This window comes from Neovison vison, chromosome 4 (genome assembly GCF_020171115.1).
Source record: "Neovison vison isolate M4711 chromosome 4, ASM_NN_V1, whole genome shotgun sequence".
NCBI lineage: Eukaryota > Metazoa > Chordata > Mammalia > Carnivora > Mustelidae > Neogale > Neogale vison.
In genome coordinates, this window is record NC_058094.1 from 16,447,929 (window position 1) to 16,460,965 (window position 13,037).

Here is a 13,037-nt window from a genome sequence, read left to right on the forward strand (position 1 = left end):
AGTCCCATTTCTTTTTAGATGCCACAGAACATGTCTTTTTTTTTTTTGTCTTATTTGTCCTCATACAAAATAGTTTCTAAATATTTGTGGAACAGGTCTAGATAAAGAAATGGTTGTCTTTCCAAGCTAATGAATTACAAAGTGTTTCTGTTCAATTGAATATGGCTGTCACAGTTGGCTAGCACTTGAATTTCATATATGTTGGCTTATCATAGCGATGCTGTGAAGTGGGTATCAGTATATTCATTCGACAGATGAGGAAACGGATGCTCAGAAATGAGAAGTTGCTTGGTCACAGTCACAGAACTGGTAGGTGGGAGGATTAATATCTAGAGCCTCTAGTGCAAAGCTTTGTAGATATGAAGAGGGGTTACATTCTGACCTTAGCTTTACCATCTTTGGGTGGCTCCTGGGCTACAGGTTTGGCTTCAGGCTCAAGCATAGGAGATGAGTCAGGGATCTCAACTACGCTGCTTAGTTGAGTCTGGGAAGAGTCAGGTACCACTGTGGGAGGTGGCTCAACATCCACATAGATGTGATCTGTTGGTGGTTCCTGGGAGGAGCCAAGGGATCCAGAGGGCTCGGTGGCTATTGGCAAATCTGAAAGAGTTGAAATTGAAAGTACATCAGGTTGGGAAACTGGGCTGCAAAACAGGGTGATCACTTCAGAGATCCAGTACCGGAAATCAGACAGATCTGGATTCAGATACGGCAAGTTCTTAATATCTCCAACAAAATGATGGTGAAGAAAACCCCATCTCACTAAGGGATAAGTGAGAGCATGATGTAAGCCTTCTAGTGCATAATCAGGAATCAATAAAAGCTTGTACTTATTATTGATCCTTCAGAGCCATTTTAAATTATTGTGGTCATAAGGAAAATGCGTATCAAGGTTTAGGGCATAGGTCCTCTGTGTGGATTAACTTGGGCAGCGCTCACAAGGATATTCATAACAGCATCATTTGTGGAAGTGGGAGGACAGTCTAGGAATACAGTATGAGGGGAAAGGAAAAGCAAAGTGGGGTAGATCTAAAGGTAGTTACCTTTAGATTGCACACAGCAATTTGAATAGATCTTAAGCATAGCTTTGAGCACAAGAGTAGGAAACCAAATGAAGATTACAGCATCATATATATGTCATTTAAACGGATTGAATTTTACAAAGAGGGGCAGTGTGGGGCCTGCAGTGGGTAAGGGGTAGGAGTAGGGATGGGGAGTAAGGTACAGGAGGGCAGTGAGTATGAGACAGAAGCCTTGACCAGACCAGAGATGACCCTAATGTCAGTCTTAGAGTCAGAATCCAGCAGCTAAGGAAGCTGAAGCGATTGCAAGAGAAATTCTTCAGGAAGCTCCACTTGACCATGGGGCACCCTCTTCCTGTGGGGTCCTCTAGCAGGCCCTGCAGGCACGACAGCTTTGTAGTCTGAAGCTCCAGAATCTAGAAGGGGCTTCCTACCCTGCTCGACTTGAGTTCCAACCACCTGGCAGGTGAGGACCAGGGGCTCCTTGGATTTACACAAAAACTGCTTCAAGCAGTTGATGGTGTAGGTGCCCACCAGGGTGCTCCTCCCGAAAGCTCGCCAGTCCACCACACAGATGCTCAGGGGCGGGTGCAGAAGCTCATTCTCAGGCAGCTCCTGGGAAGAGAGGCCAGGGTGAAAAGGGGGGTGCTGCCTGGGCTGAACCCAGCTGCTGGTACCCTGCTGACCTCTTTAGGGACAGGAGCAAAGCAAGCCAGGCACCCATCCTCCCTCTGTCCCTGCCTTGTCATTCTGTCCCTCCAGGTCACCCCTGCAGTTGACCAGAAGTCTGGGGCATTGCCTTCTAAGCCAGGGAATAAGTTGCTATAATATGAGGCATGACACTAATAAGTCATCCCACGTGTAAATTGCAAAAATCATAGACTGCCTATTCAACTGAACACTGTCCAAGTCCAAGACAGAAAACAGATGAAAGTGGATACATTAAAAATGGAGCTGAGGGTAAGAAGCCAGTATCTTCCCTCTCATGTCCCCTGGTGGCCCCAGAGACTCAACAATGCGAACAGGTTTGCGAACACCATACACATTCTTTAATTCCACTTTCTGCTAATTTAGGAGATGTATCCATTGGAACTGACAGTGTAGCATAAAGCAAGCTTTCCTCAGTTAGTTCCAGATCAGAACACAAAAATGTGTGTTGAAATATTGAAATAAACAGAAGCTCAGGTGTCAAAAAAAATCACTTTAGAAACATAAGGTTGCATGTAAGCCACTGACATGCTACATATAAATAATTTTTTAAAAAATCTAATCACTGGGGCACCTGGGTGGCTCAGTGGGTTAAGCCTCTGCCTTTGGCTCAGGTCATGATCTCAGGGTCCTGGGATCGAGCCCCGCATCGGGCTCTCTGCTCAGCAGGGACCCTGCTTCCCCCTCTCTCTGCCTGCCTCTCTGCCTACTTGTGATCTCTGTCAAATAAATAAAATATTTTTAAAAAATCTAATCACTAAAGTAAGTTTCATTTTAGGTCAGTGGTTCACAAACTTTAGCATGCATCAGAATCACCTGGAGGTCTTGTTAAGCCAGAGGGGTCTGGCTTGGCAACACCCAGCAGTTTCTGATTTGGCAGAACTGGGGCAGAGCCTGAGAATCTGTATTTCTAACAAGTTCCCAGAGGTAGCTAATGCTGATGAATTGGGGGCCACACTTTGGGAACCTTTGTCCACTTGCTTTGATTTACAGAACCTTTAAAAACAAGACAACCCAACAGCAATAACAAAAGTCTGTTTTATCCCATTCTGAGATTCTCACTTTTCACCTAATTACACTGTTCTTTGTTGTAGATAGGGGACACCCAAAACTCAAAAGCATCTCCCCAAGCCAAGTGAATGAGGGAGGGCATCTCATCTGTGGAAATGAAGGGGATGAGTGGACAGGAGAAGCAGAGTCTGTACCACTTCAAAAGCATCTGCCTGGACACTGAAGTTCGGGTTGTTCTTGTAGCTCTGGATCACACAAGACTTGACTCCTCGTCCTCCACACTCAATGAGGACCTGAGGGCGATCCACAGAAAGTAGCTGCACCTTCTTCATTTCTCGAACTCCCCAGAAGAGGACCTGATGAAAGGACCAGCAGAGCGTGATTACTCAGAGACCCAGGGAGGAGCAGACATGCAGGCCCTTGTTTGGGTGTGGCAAGTCAAATGTGCTGCCAGGGAGCTAAAGAATGTTCTTCTGGGATGGGACCATGCAACTCCCTGAGGGCCCCATCCTATCAGCTATGCCTAAGTTCCACCCTGCCACCCCCTCAGACAATGCAGGCAGATGTGGCAGTGCACCATTGCCCTTAGTCCCAAAGAATAACTCAGTCCTCGCCTGCACCATACCTCCACTCGGTATTTACTCAGCACTGGCCGAATGTTGGCAGGAACTGGGTAGATCTGGGCGACATCTGGTGGGTCAATGGGAGGGAGCCCTTGCAGCCCAGACGAAGGGACCTACCAAACAGAACAAGCGCTCATTAGAAGGTGGGGGAGAGGCAAGGAAGACCAGTGCCGCCAAGCAACCACCTCATCCATAGGACATCCACTTAACAAAACTAATGTTTCCAGCTTAAATTATAGCTAAGACAGTGCATTTTACCACACTTAATGATTTATTCATTGACAAATATTGATTCACTGATACCTTCGCAAGGGTAACCAACACTTAGTGAGCACTTACAATGTACCACAAAGTTAATAGCTTAATAAGCTTTCAGTAAGCTCACAATACAGAGGGGAGAAGAAAAGACAAGTGGGTCCTCACAAGCTGAGGACTTGTGAGGTCCCCACACTGGAATGACAGCAGAGGCATGGAGAAGGGCTCTGATCTGGTTCTGAGCTCTGAGGCTTAGCTACACCCCCATTACTCACTACAACAAAAAAGATCTGTATTTATTTTTTAAAATATTTTTTTAAATTTATTTGAGTCAGAGAAAACATGAGTAGGATGGGGGGTAGGAGCTGAGGGCAATGGACAAGCAGACTCCATGCTGAGCACAGAGTCCAATGCAGGGCTCGATCCCAGGACCCTGGGATCATGACCTGAACTGAAGACAGACGCTTAACTGACTGAGCCACCCAGATGCCCCAAGAGATTTGTGTTTATTCAAATAGAGATTACATTTTCATTAGTGAAACAGAAACGAAGTCTTCTGAAGACAGACCTCCAGAATGAAAATATATCATTTTCTGTGCATTTGGAAAATACAGAAACAGCAGGAGGATAATTCCTGTGCCTCACTGAAATCTCATACAAAGGGCTTGGCAAGTCTACAAAGGCCACCCCACACTGCCTTCAAGGCCTGGCTCACTGTGCACATCTTCCAAAAAGCTGTCCCTGATTTGACCCCAATCACTGTGGTGGTTCTCCTACACTTCGGTCCCTGGAATGTAGTGTGTCCTCTATTGGAAGCTTGATGCAGAAATTAGGGGTCTGAGCCCAGAAACCAGGCCCCAATGTGTGACTCTGTATGAGTCCCTTCCCCACATTGGGCCCCAAATATTGGGCCAGATGACCTCTCAACCCCTTGAGAGCCAGATGTACTGGGCACGTCTGTCTGACTTAACCAGGAGGAAGCTCTGTTTACTTCATTCATTCTCTAAGCCCCTCAAGCAGTTTTCCAGTCCAGTGGATTCCTTATAAATGTTTATTGGCTGACTGACACATTATCTCCATATGCTCAAAAAAAGCTTAATTGCTCCTCAAAACAGGCAAAGCACAAACATATCACCATTTCATCTTCACAGACATCTTCTAGCAGGCAATGGCAGATGCGGTTAGGCTAATTACAGAAAAGCTCAGACAAAGAAGACAGCAGATGCTTTGAACACCAAAGAGCCTGGAGACAATAAAGATGCAGAACCAGATCAGATAAAGGCTCTGGAAGCCAAGAGGACACATGCTCAGTACTGCCCTGCCTGAGCAATTCAGTCTGCCAAACCTCGCCTCCCTGAGAAAGCTAACTGCTCCTCTAGCTCTGGAGGGAAATCCACAAAACAGCTATGGTCATGGCACAGATTGGTGCCCTTGGCTGGACTTTTATAAAATCACCACATATTTCTTCATTCTGGGGCCACCAGGAAATGTCCTGAAGAAACTTTGTCCCATGGTGCCTGACAGATGCCATTGAACTCAACTCAGACCCTGAAGGGCTCTGTGTCGTGGTGGAGGCTGAATGATTGCTCCCAGCCAAGAGTAGACATTTACACAGGGAAATGGGTCAGCTGCTGGCTTACAGATCTGCCTGGTGTGTAGTTACCTGGCACACGGACCAGAAGAAGATAAAGAACAGTTACAAAGGCAGGAGGGTAAGCATCAGAGGTGGGTCAAATAGGTTGGTCCAAAAGCCAATTGCTCTAAAATCCCAGTGGAGACAATACATCAGGACCTCAAAGGAGGTCCAGATGCAGGGCCAGGATGAGGACCTAGGGTGCAAAATTTAGAGAGGTGCCTGCCACTCTCAGGGTCATGCATGACTCTACTCCCACGCCTGCTCGTCTGAAAAGTCACTAATGCTCAGAAGTCTTTTGCATCCTCTGTGTCCCTAAGCCCATCGCTTACATTTGTGTCACCCCTCTTCTTTGATGCCATGGGTAGCACAACCCAGGGCTCCATTGCTTGCTAGTTGAAAATCTGAAAATTTGTTCAGTGTCTCTGAGTCTCAGTTCTGCCATTTGTAAAGTGAAGATCAAGATATCTAATTCATAGGCTGCTGTGAAGAATGGCCGAGACAGTATGCAAGTCACCTGGCACACTTTCCAGCACATGTAAGTTCCCTAGGAGTGTCAACTGGAGGCAGAAAGGTAGAAACTCCACTTCACGCCATCTTGGATTCAGGTGAGCTAGGATTGCTAGTGCCCCAGACTACTACAGAAGCAAATTTAAATCCTCTCACAAGGAAAACATTACGACCCTACATTAAGATTTTGTCTACATATTTTTGTGAATGAGCGAGACTGGTTTGAAAATACTGTATTGAGAGTCTACTATGTATGTCTATTATTGTTGGCTTCCATGTGTGACGTGGAGATGAATCTCACACCCCACTTCTAATCCATCAGCCAGATGGACTCTACCAGAATCCCTTTCCTTGGCTACACTCTTGATCCAAGTTCCAGTTCTCCAATCTGGATTACCTGAAAATCCTCCCAGGCTCCCCTTGTATCCCCCTTGTTTCCCACCTTGGGCCCCTTTAGTGTATACCCAATCTATCATCCATGATTTTCAACATAAATCAGACATTAGGCTCAAAATCTTCTCTTGGCTTCTCATCTTTTATAGAATAAAAGCCAAACTCCTTACAGTGCCCCACATGATCTTTTCCCTCTGACTCAATCTACACTATGCTCTAGACACACTGGTGTCCTTGCTGGTCCTTGAACACACCAGGCATACCTAGGCTTCAGGGCCTGGAATTTGCTGCTCCTGCTGCATCGAAAACTCTGTGCCCAGATACAGCACGGTCAACTCGCTTCTTCCCTTCAGGTCTTGACTTCAATACCACTTTCTCAGTGAGGCCTCCCTCAAACGTCAACCTGCCCCCTCCCCCAACACACACATGTCTACTCCACATCTCACAGGGCATTACCTTTTCTTCTTAGAGTGTATCACCCCACTGTTACATTATAATTTACATAGTCGACTCTATGATCTTCTCCTCATTAGAATATAAGTTTCAGGAGGGTGGGAAGTAATGCCTGTTTTATTTACTGATGAATTCTTTTTATTTTTTAAAAGATTTTATTTTATTTTTTTATTTGAGAGAGAGAGCACGAGTGGGTGGGAGGGGTAGAAGGAGAAGCAGGCTTCCCGCTGAGCAGGGAGCCCGCCTCGGGACTTGATCCCAAGACTCCAGGATTGTGAGTAAGCCAGAGGCAGATGTTTAACTGATTGAGCCACCCAGGCACCCCTCACTGATGAATTCTTAAGAATATGCCTGACACAGTGTACACTCAATAATATTTGTTTGACTGCATGAATGAATGAGTGAAATAGTCCTGCCTTCAAAAAACTGCCTTCAAAAATCTTCCCTGCTGCCATATTTCTCTTCAGGATCCTTGCATTGGCCTCTTTCCTAGTCTTCTAGCTTCTTACCCTTTTCTTGTTCACGTCATCCCTCCACATTCCTTTCAGAAGACAAGCCGGCCTACTCCACTCTCCTCCTCTTCTTACCCTGCTTCTTACCTCCAGAAACGTTTCTCTGCACCAGTACTAGACAGAGAGAAGGCCCGCTGGTTTGGGTATGAAAGGGAAAAGGAGACAATGCATTCTGTCTGGACACTGAAGAGCGGGGTTACTAAATCCTTCTGAGACAGAGAAGCATTTCAGTAATGGAGGTGGAGAGGCTGAAGCAAATCAGACACAGATGAAAACTGAGAGTAGCTGGTAACAAATGAAGGCATTTTCCAGGTCTTGTCTTCTCAGCACATACAAGATCCACATACTAAGATTGTCACGCTGATGATCAAATTACTTTATGAACAAGCAATCAAATGAGAAGTCCTAATGAAACCCTAATGAATTCTATCTCCTGGGCTGCTCACCTCTGACAATTAACGCTGCTGTCAGGAAGATCTCTGGGTACCCTAAGCAGTGAGGGGGGGGAGGGGGGAGGGGGGACACTCAGCATGGAGGGTGGGGGAGGGGGTGTGCTCTCAGCAGTGGAGGGAGGAGGTCAGGGGAGACCCTCAGTGTAGAAGGAAAGAGGGAGAGAGAGGAGGGGGCCCCTCAGTATAAAGGGAGTGGGGTGGGGTACTCTCAGCTTGAAGGGAGGAAGGGGGACCCTTAGGTTGAAGGGAGAGGTACCCTCAGCAGTGGATTGGGAGTGAGGGGGCACCCTCAGCGTGGAGGGAGAGAAGACCATGGAATCCAGAGAGCCATCCCTTAGGAAGCCTGTAGGCACCAGTCACCCAGCCCCTCACTGAGGGACTAGGGGACTCAGAGGGGGCAGGCAGCTTCCTGTGCCTAAAGAGCAGCTGATTGCATCCCAGTCAGTCAACCCTGAGCCCCCGCTTCCTGACGCATGAAACGGGAGCCTTGCCCTAGACGTAGTTTTCCCAGCCGTTCTTCTACCACATTAATCGTCTGTACTATTACCCAGCGAACATTTTCATCAGGTATCATTTTCTTTTTAAAAAGGGAACTTTATGTTGCCAATTAAAGGAGGACACTTGCCAGAAATGAAAAGCAACTTTAGAAAGAAGACCACTGAAAAGCAAATTGGATTATGGAAGGTGAAGCATTTCTTTTTTTTCTTTTTTTTTTTTTTTAAAGATTTTATTTATTTATTTGACAGACAGAGATCACAAGCAGGTGGAGAGGTGGGCAGAGAGAGAGGAGGAAGCAGGCTCCCTGCTGAGCAGAGCGCCCGATGTGGGACTCGATCCCAGGACCCTGAGATCATGACCTGAGCTGAAGGCAGTGGCTTAACCCACTGAGCCACCCAGGCGCCCGGAAGGTGAAGCATTTCTTAAGCTTTCTTTGCACTATCTTTGGACTAGTGTTCCAAGAAGCACACTTTGGGAAAGGTTCCTATTCTCGATATTGACCTTCTTTAAAGGCACTCTCAGATTCTCTGCCCCTTTACACTTTCCAGCCTCTCAGCCATCAGGGGAATCGATCAGTATAGCTGGATTCTGGGCCCTGGCCTGCCATGTTAAGCAAGTCATTACTTCTCTGTTGCCCGTTCAGTTTCTTCACCTTTAATAATAGGTTGGACCAGACATTTTGCTCTAATACTCTATGGCATACTGCCACTGCTAATAAAATAGGTAGTATTTGTTGACTGTCTATTCCATGGCAGGCACTTTCGGTAGACAGATCTCATCCCTGTTTTGCAGGTGAAACAGAGATTAGGAAGCTCCTGCAAGGTCACACACTGTAAGTCTGTAAGTGGTGGAAATGAGACCCACACCCATGAGTTCTGACCCTGTCACCTTCCTCTCCCTCCTTTCTATATGTCAGGAGTGCTTGCCTTCTAGTTTGTCTACCAAGTGAATTTTTTTAAATGGGGTATCTGAGAAACAGGCTTACCTGGAGAGAAGAATTGATTGGACCCAAATGTGAAGTGCCTCCTGCCTCAGTGAATGCAGTGGTCTCTGATGCAGGCCCTACCTTGGTCACTTCTTTTCCAGATCTTCTCCATGTCCTATTTATTTTTCCACTGGACAGTCAGACCCGAGAGTCTCCACTTCCCTCCCCAGTATCCCGTCTCTGCTTTCTAGAAAAGTCTTCCGAGGCAAACGTTCAGAAATTCCCCTGTGTTTTAATGGGACCAATTAAGAGCTCCCCATCTTCAGGAAACTGCGTGATGCAGTGTAAGAAGCAAATGGCTTTAAAGGTCTCAGTTCAGCTCTGAGCTGCAGGGTGAGGTAGGTCAGTCAACTGCACCAAACCTTGGTTTACAATCTGGAAAATGGGAATCATTTTGAGGGAGGTCTGTGTGATGAAAGTTATGTGAGCCAGCAAGCGTCACGCGTGGCATGTGCCCACAAGTTTGCTCCCTCCTACCCCCATAGCTTCTCACGGCCTGTGTGAGCTCCAGGATATGCACACAGGGCTGCTCAGGCACTGCTGACCAAACCCACAAGCTCTTTCATCCTGGGGCTCTGACCTACAGCACAGGGGCTCTAGAAATAGCCTGTGTCACCTGAACTCTGAAGTGGCAGTTCCCAGATCCCGAGAAGGAGACATCTCCAGACCCAGGGCAGCAGGGAGAGACCGAGTACAGCTCATAGAGTGTACTTCCGGCGAGGCTGCGTCTCTGACCAGGAAGACGAGGTGGATTCTAGTGCGGATGACACTTCCAGTCTGCTTACCTGCAGCAGTTCGAACACAGCGAGGAGGTCCCCTCCGGAGAGGCTCCCACAAAAGATGGGGTGATAGGAAAGCCTGGGTGGCTCATAGTCCTGGTCAGTCAGATGTACAACAGGAGCAACCACGGTGGCCCCCAAATATTCTGGCTTCCCCTAGGGCAGAGAAGAAAGGAATTTGTCCCTGATGGTTACCTACCTTGTACTGACCTGCGTCAGTGCACTTTTAAAAGTAATCGCGACAAAACTGTCAGCTTCAGCGTCTCCCTCCTGTTGCTAACTCCCTCTCTCCTTCGGCCAAGCACCTTTACCCTGACCAAGGTGGGGGGGAGGGTGGAGGAGGCGTGCAGAGGAATGCATGTGGGCTCCCAGGGAAACCTTCCAGGCCCAAGGCTTTTAGGGGTTATCTCTTTTCTCAACATACAGAGCTCAATGGAATTAAGTTAAAATAATCATCTAGGGTAGACTTGAAGGGAAAAAGAAGAAAAAAGGTGGCACTAAACATTCCAAAAGCTCTGCAGGGAAGGAGACCATTCGATCAGGGAACACAAAAGCCTTGGAGTCCAGGCAAACTGGTCTCCACGCTCCCAGATCTGCTACCTTCTAGCTCTATGGCCTTGGGCCATTGACTCAATGTTTTTGAGCCTCATATCTTAAAAGGGATTCAAAATAATGCCTGTTACTGGAGCCATGGGGATTGACTTAATGATGTATGTGCTTTTGCACAGTGACTGGTATACAGTGAGCGCTCAATACATGGTAATATGACGATGATGGTGATGATGAAGGTCAGTATAGTCAATACTGAGCAGTTCTGCCCCATTTTTCTTGGTAATAAAAGAGGCCATTAAAATATTTTTTTATGTACATATGCATATGGGCCTCAAGTTTCCCTCAGAACTATGGGAGACCACCTTCTCCTGCCTTTCCCCACACCTGCCCCCGGAGCATGGGGCTGCCTTCCTCCAGGAGCAGCACGGGGCTGGAGCATGGGGCAGCCTCCCCCTTTATCTCAGGAATGGCAGCATTGCCTGTTTTTCTCACTGCTGTGTCCCCCAGCCCAGGGCAGGTACTCATTACATTTTATGGAGTGAAAGCTGTTGGATTAATGACTTCCAAAGTACAAGGACAGCGCCCGCAGTCAGCGGCTGGCAGGTTTTTGCAGCTGCCTTGCTTCATTGCCTTGGGACTCAAACCAGCACTCGCGTTCCTGGCTGTAGACAGAATCTTGGTTGAGGTGGAATAGGGTTTCGTTTCAACGAATGATTATTTGGTGATTTTATGATTGTTTTAGATGATTAGCTTGACTTTAAAACAAAGCCTGCCTGCTGGTATCCACCGGTGGGGTCAGAACTATCCCTCCCAGGATGGACAAGATGCTAGACGTGATGCAAGTGGTCTGCTGTCTAACTATTTCGTCCATGATCTTAGCCAGGAATAATTAAGTAAAATTGCCCTGGGCACATAAGAGTATAAACTTAAACCCGAGCTAATTTGCCAAATATAAACTCATTGCTTAGAGAGGCAGCAGGTCCTAATGAGGGTTACAAGCCACTGGATAATGAGAGAAAGTTCTAGACCGGAGCCATATTCCGGCACAGTCAGTGTAATCATCTGATTACCACCGCAGGGCTGTGGGCCTAGCCTAGCTGCAGCCCTCAGGGGTAAGCAGAACCTTCAGGGTGTCTACATGTATCTCTCCAGGAAGAAAATACAAAGTTTCCATGTATTTTTTTTCTCTCCTACATTTCCTTTTGGTTTTGAGGTGAGAATGTAGGCTTGTTTTCCTGGGAAGGGTCTGGCTCAGGTGGGGCCCAGGAGGGCAGTCAGTAGAATGGGGATCTGGAGGAGGTCGGAAAACAAAGGGAAACCCATGTAGTAGGTGGTTTAGGAGTTTGCCAAAATGCTTGATTATTGTTACTGGTTTTCAAATACAAAAATACTTAGAGTGGGAATCATTTTGTTAGCAACACAGTTTAAAGTTATTTATTTTGTGGCTGTCTCTACAGAAAATCTATATGTACAACCGTAGAACTCATAATTATGTACAATTTATAACTCTGATTTATAGCTGGAGGAACAGGGTGCAGAGAGAGTGACACGGAAAAGCAGAATGAGTATGTCTAAATGGATATAGCCATACCAGTTTACTCCCCCGTGTACAAGAAAGGAGGGACACAGGAGGTGAGGTTCAAGTTCTGGCTCTGCCTAGAGCTACCTATGACCTTGAACAAGGCATTTGACTTTCCTGGGTCTCTGGTTCCTTCTCCAGGAAACAAGAGAGCATGCTCTCCAAGATCCCTGCTCCTCTTCAACAATTCTCACATCTTCATTTCCTTCTGACCTTGAATCACGGTCAGAGCTGCCAGCATGCTTGAGGAGGTGAGGAGGATTTAGGAAGCCTTCTTGGAACAACTATTGTGTTTAATATATTTGTGCTTCTGCAACCTCCCATGGGGGGGCAGACATCAGAGAAAATAAATAAGACTTTGCCTTTTTATCTTAGACTTATTTAATGTAAAAAAGAAGGAAAAAAGTAAAATCCAAAAGAAGAAGGAGGTTTATCTTTGTAATTAAACAATAAAAAAAATCTTCCCGTAAGATTTTGAATGTACGTAGTATGGAATACAGACATCTTGGAGAGGAAAAGTTTTGGTTAACATCATAACAGAAATGGGCTTGGCAGCAAAACTGGGAGAAAACAAGACCCAGCTACAAGGCTGAATTGGTGATGATACCCACCCAGCTCCCTCTAGGCAAGGGAGGTCAGTAAACATCTCCAGGTTTCAAGAGGCCTGGACTTTTTTTTCTTTTTTAAGATTTTATTTATTTATTTATTTGAGAGAGAATGTAAGAAAGAGAGAGAGAGAGCATGTACAAGTGGAGGGAGTGGTAGAGGGAGAAGCAGACTTCAAACTGAGCAGGGAGCCCGGACACGGGGCTGGATCCCAGCACCTTAGGATCATGACCTGAACCAAAAGCAGATGCTCCACCTACAGAGCCACCCAGGTCCCTGCGGCCTGGACACTCTTAGTGAGCATTTTTACTGAGCGGCAAGAGGACAGGGCCGGAAGATGGGCACAACCGCAGGGGACGTCACATCCGTATGCTGTTCCTGAAGAAGTGTGTGCGGACTGAAGGTGTGAGACCCACATCCTATTCTAATCGCCATCTCTTGACAAGTAGAAGTTGAAAGACCCCGC

The 13,037-nt window shown here is 46.7% G+C and overlaps 1 protein-coding gene across 1 annotated transcript in view; it reads right to left on the reverse strand.

Moving 5' to 3' along the window:
• FER1L6 (fer-1 like family member 6) overlaps positions 1 to 13,037 on the reverse strand; it is a 110,728-nt gene that overhangs the window by 40,195 nt on the left and 57,496 nt on the right. Inside the window, exons 21-25 of the mRNA XM_044247084.1 lie at positions 9,841 to 9,990; positions 3,367 to 3,477; positions 2,936 to 3,097; positions 1,457 to 1,637; positions 383 to 600 (exon numbers count right to left, since the gene is read on the reverse strand). Coding sequence (XP_044103019.1) covers positions 383 to 600; positions 1,457 to 1,637; positions 2,936 to 3,097; positions 3,367 to 3,477; positions 9,841 to 9,990 — 822 coding nt within the window. The remainder of the gene's footprint in view (positions 1 to 382; positions 601 to 1,456; positions 1,638 to 2,935; positions 3,098 to 3,366; positions 3,478 to 9,840; positions 9,991 to 13,037) is intronic.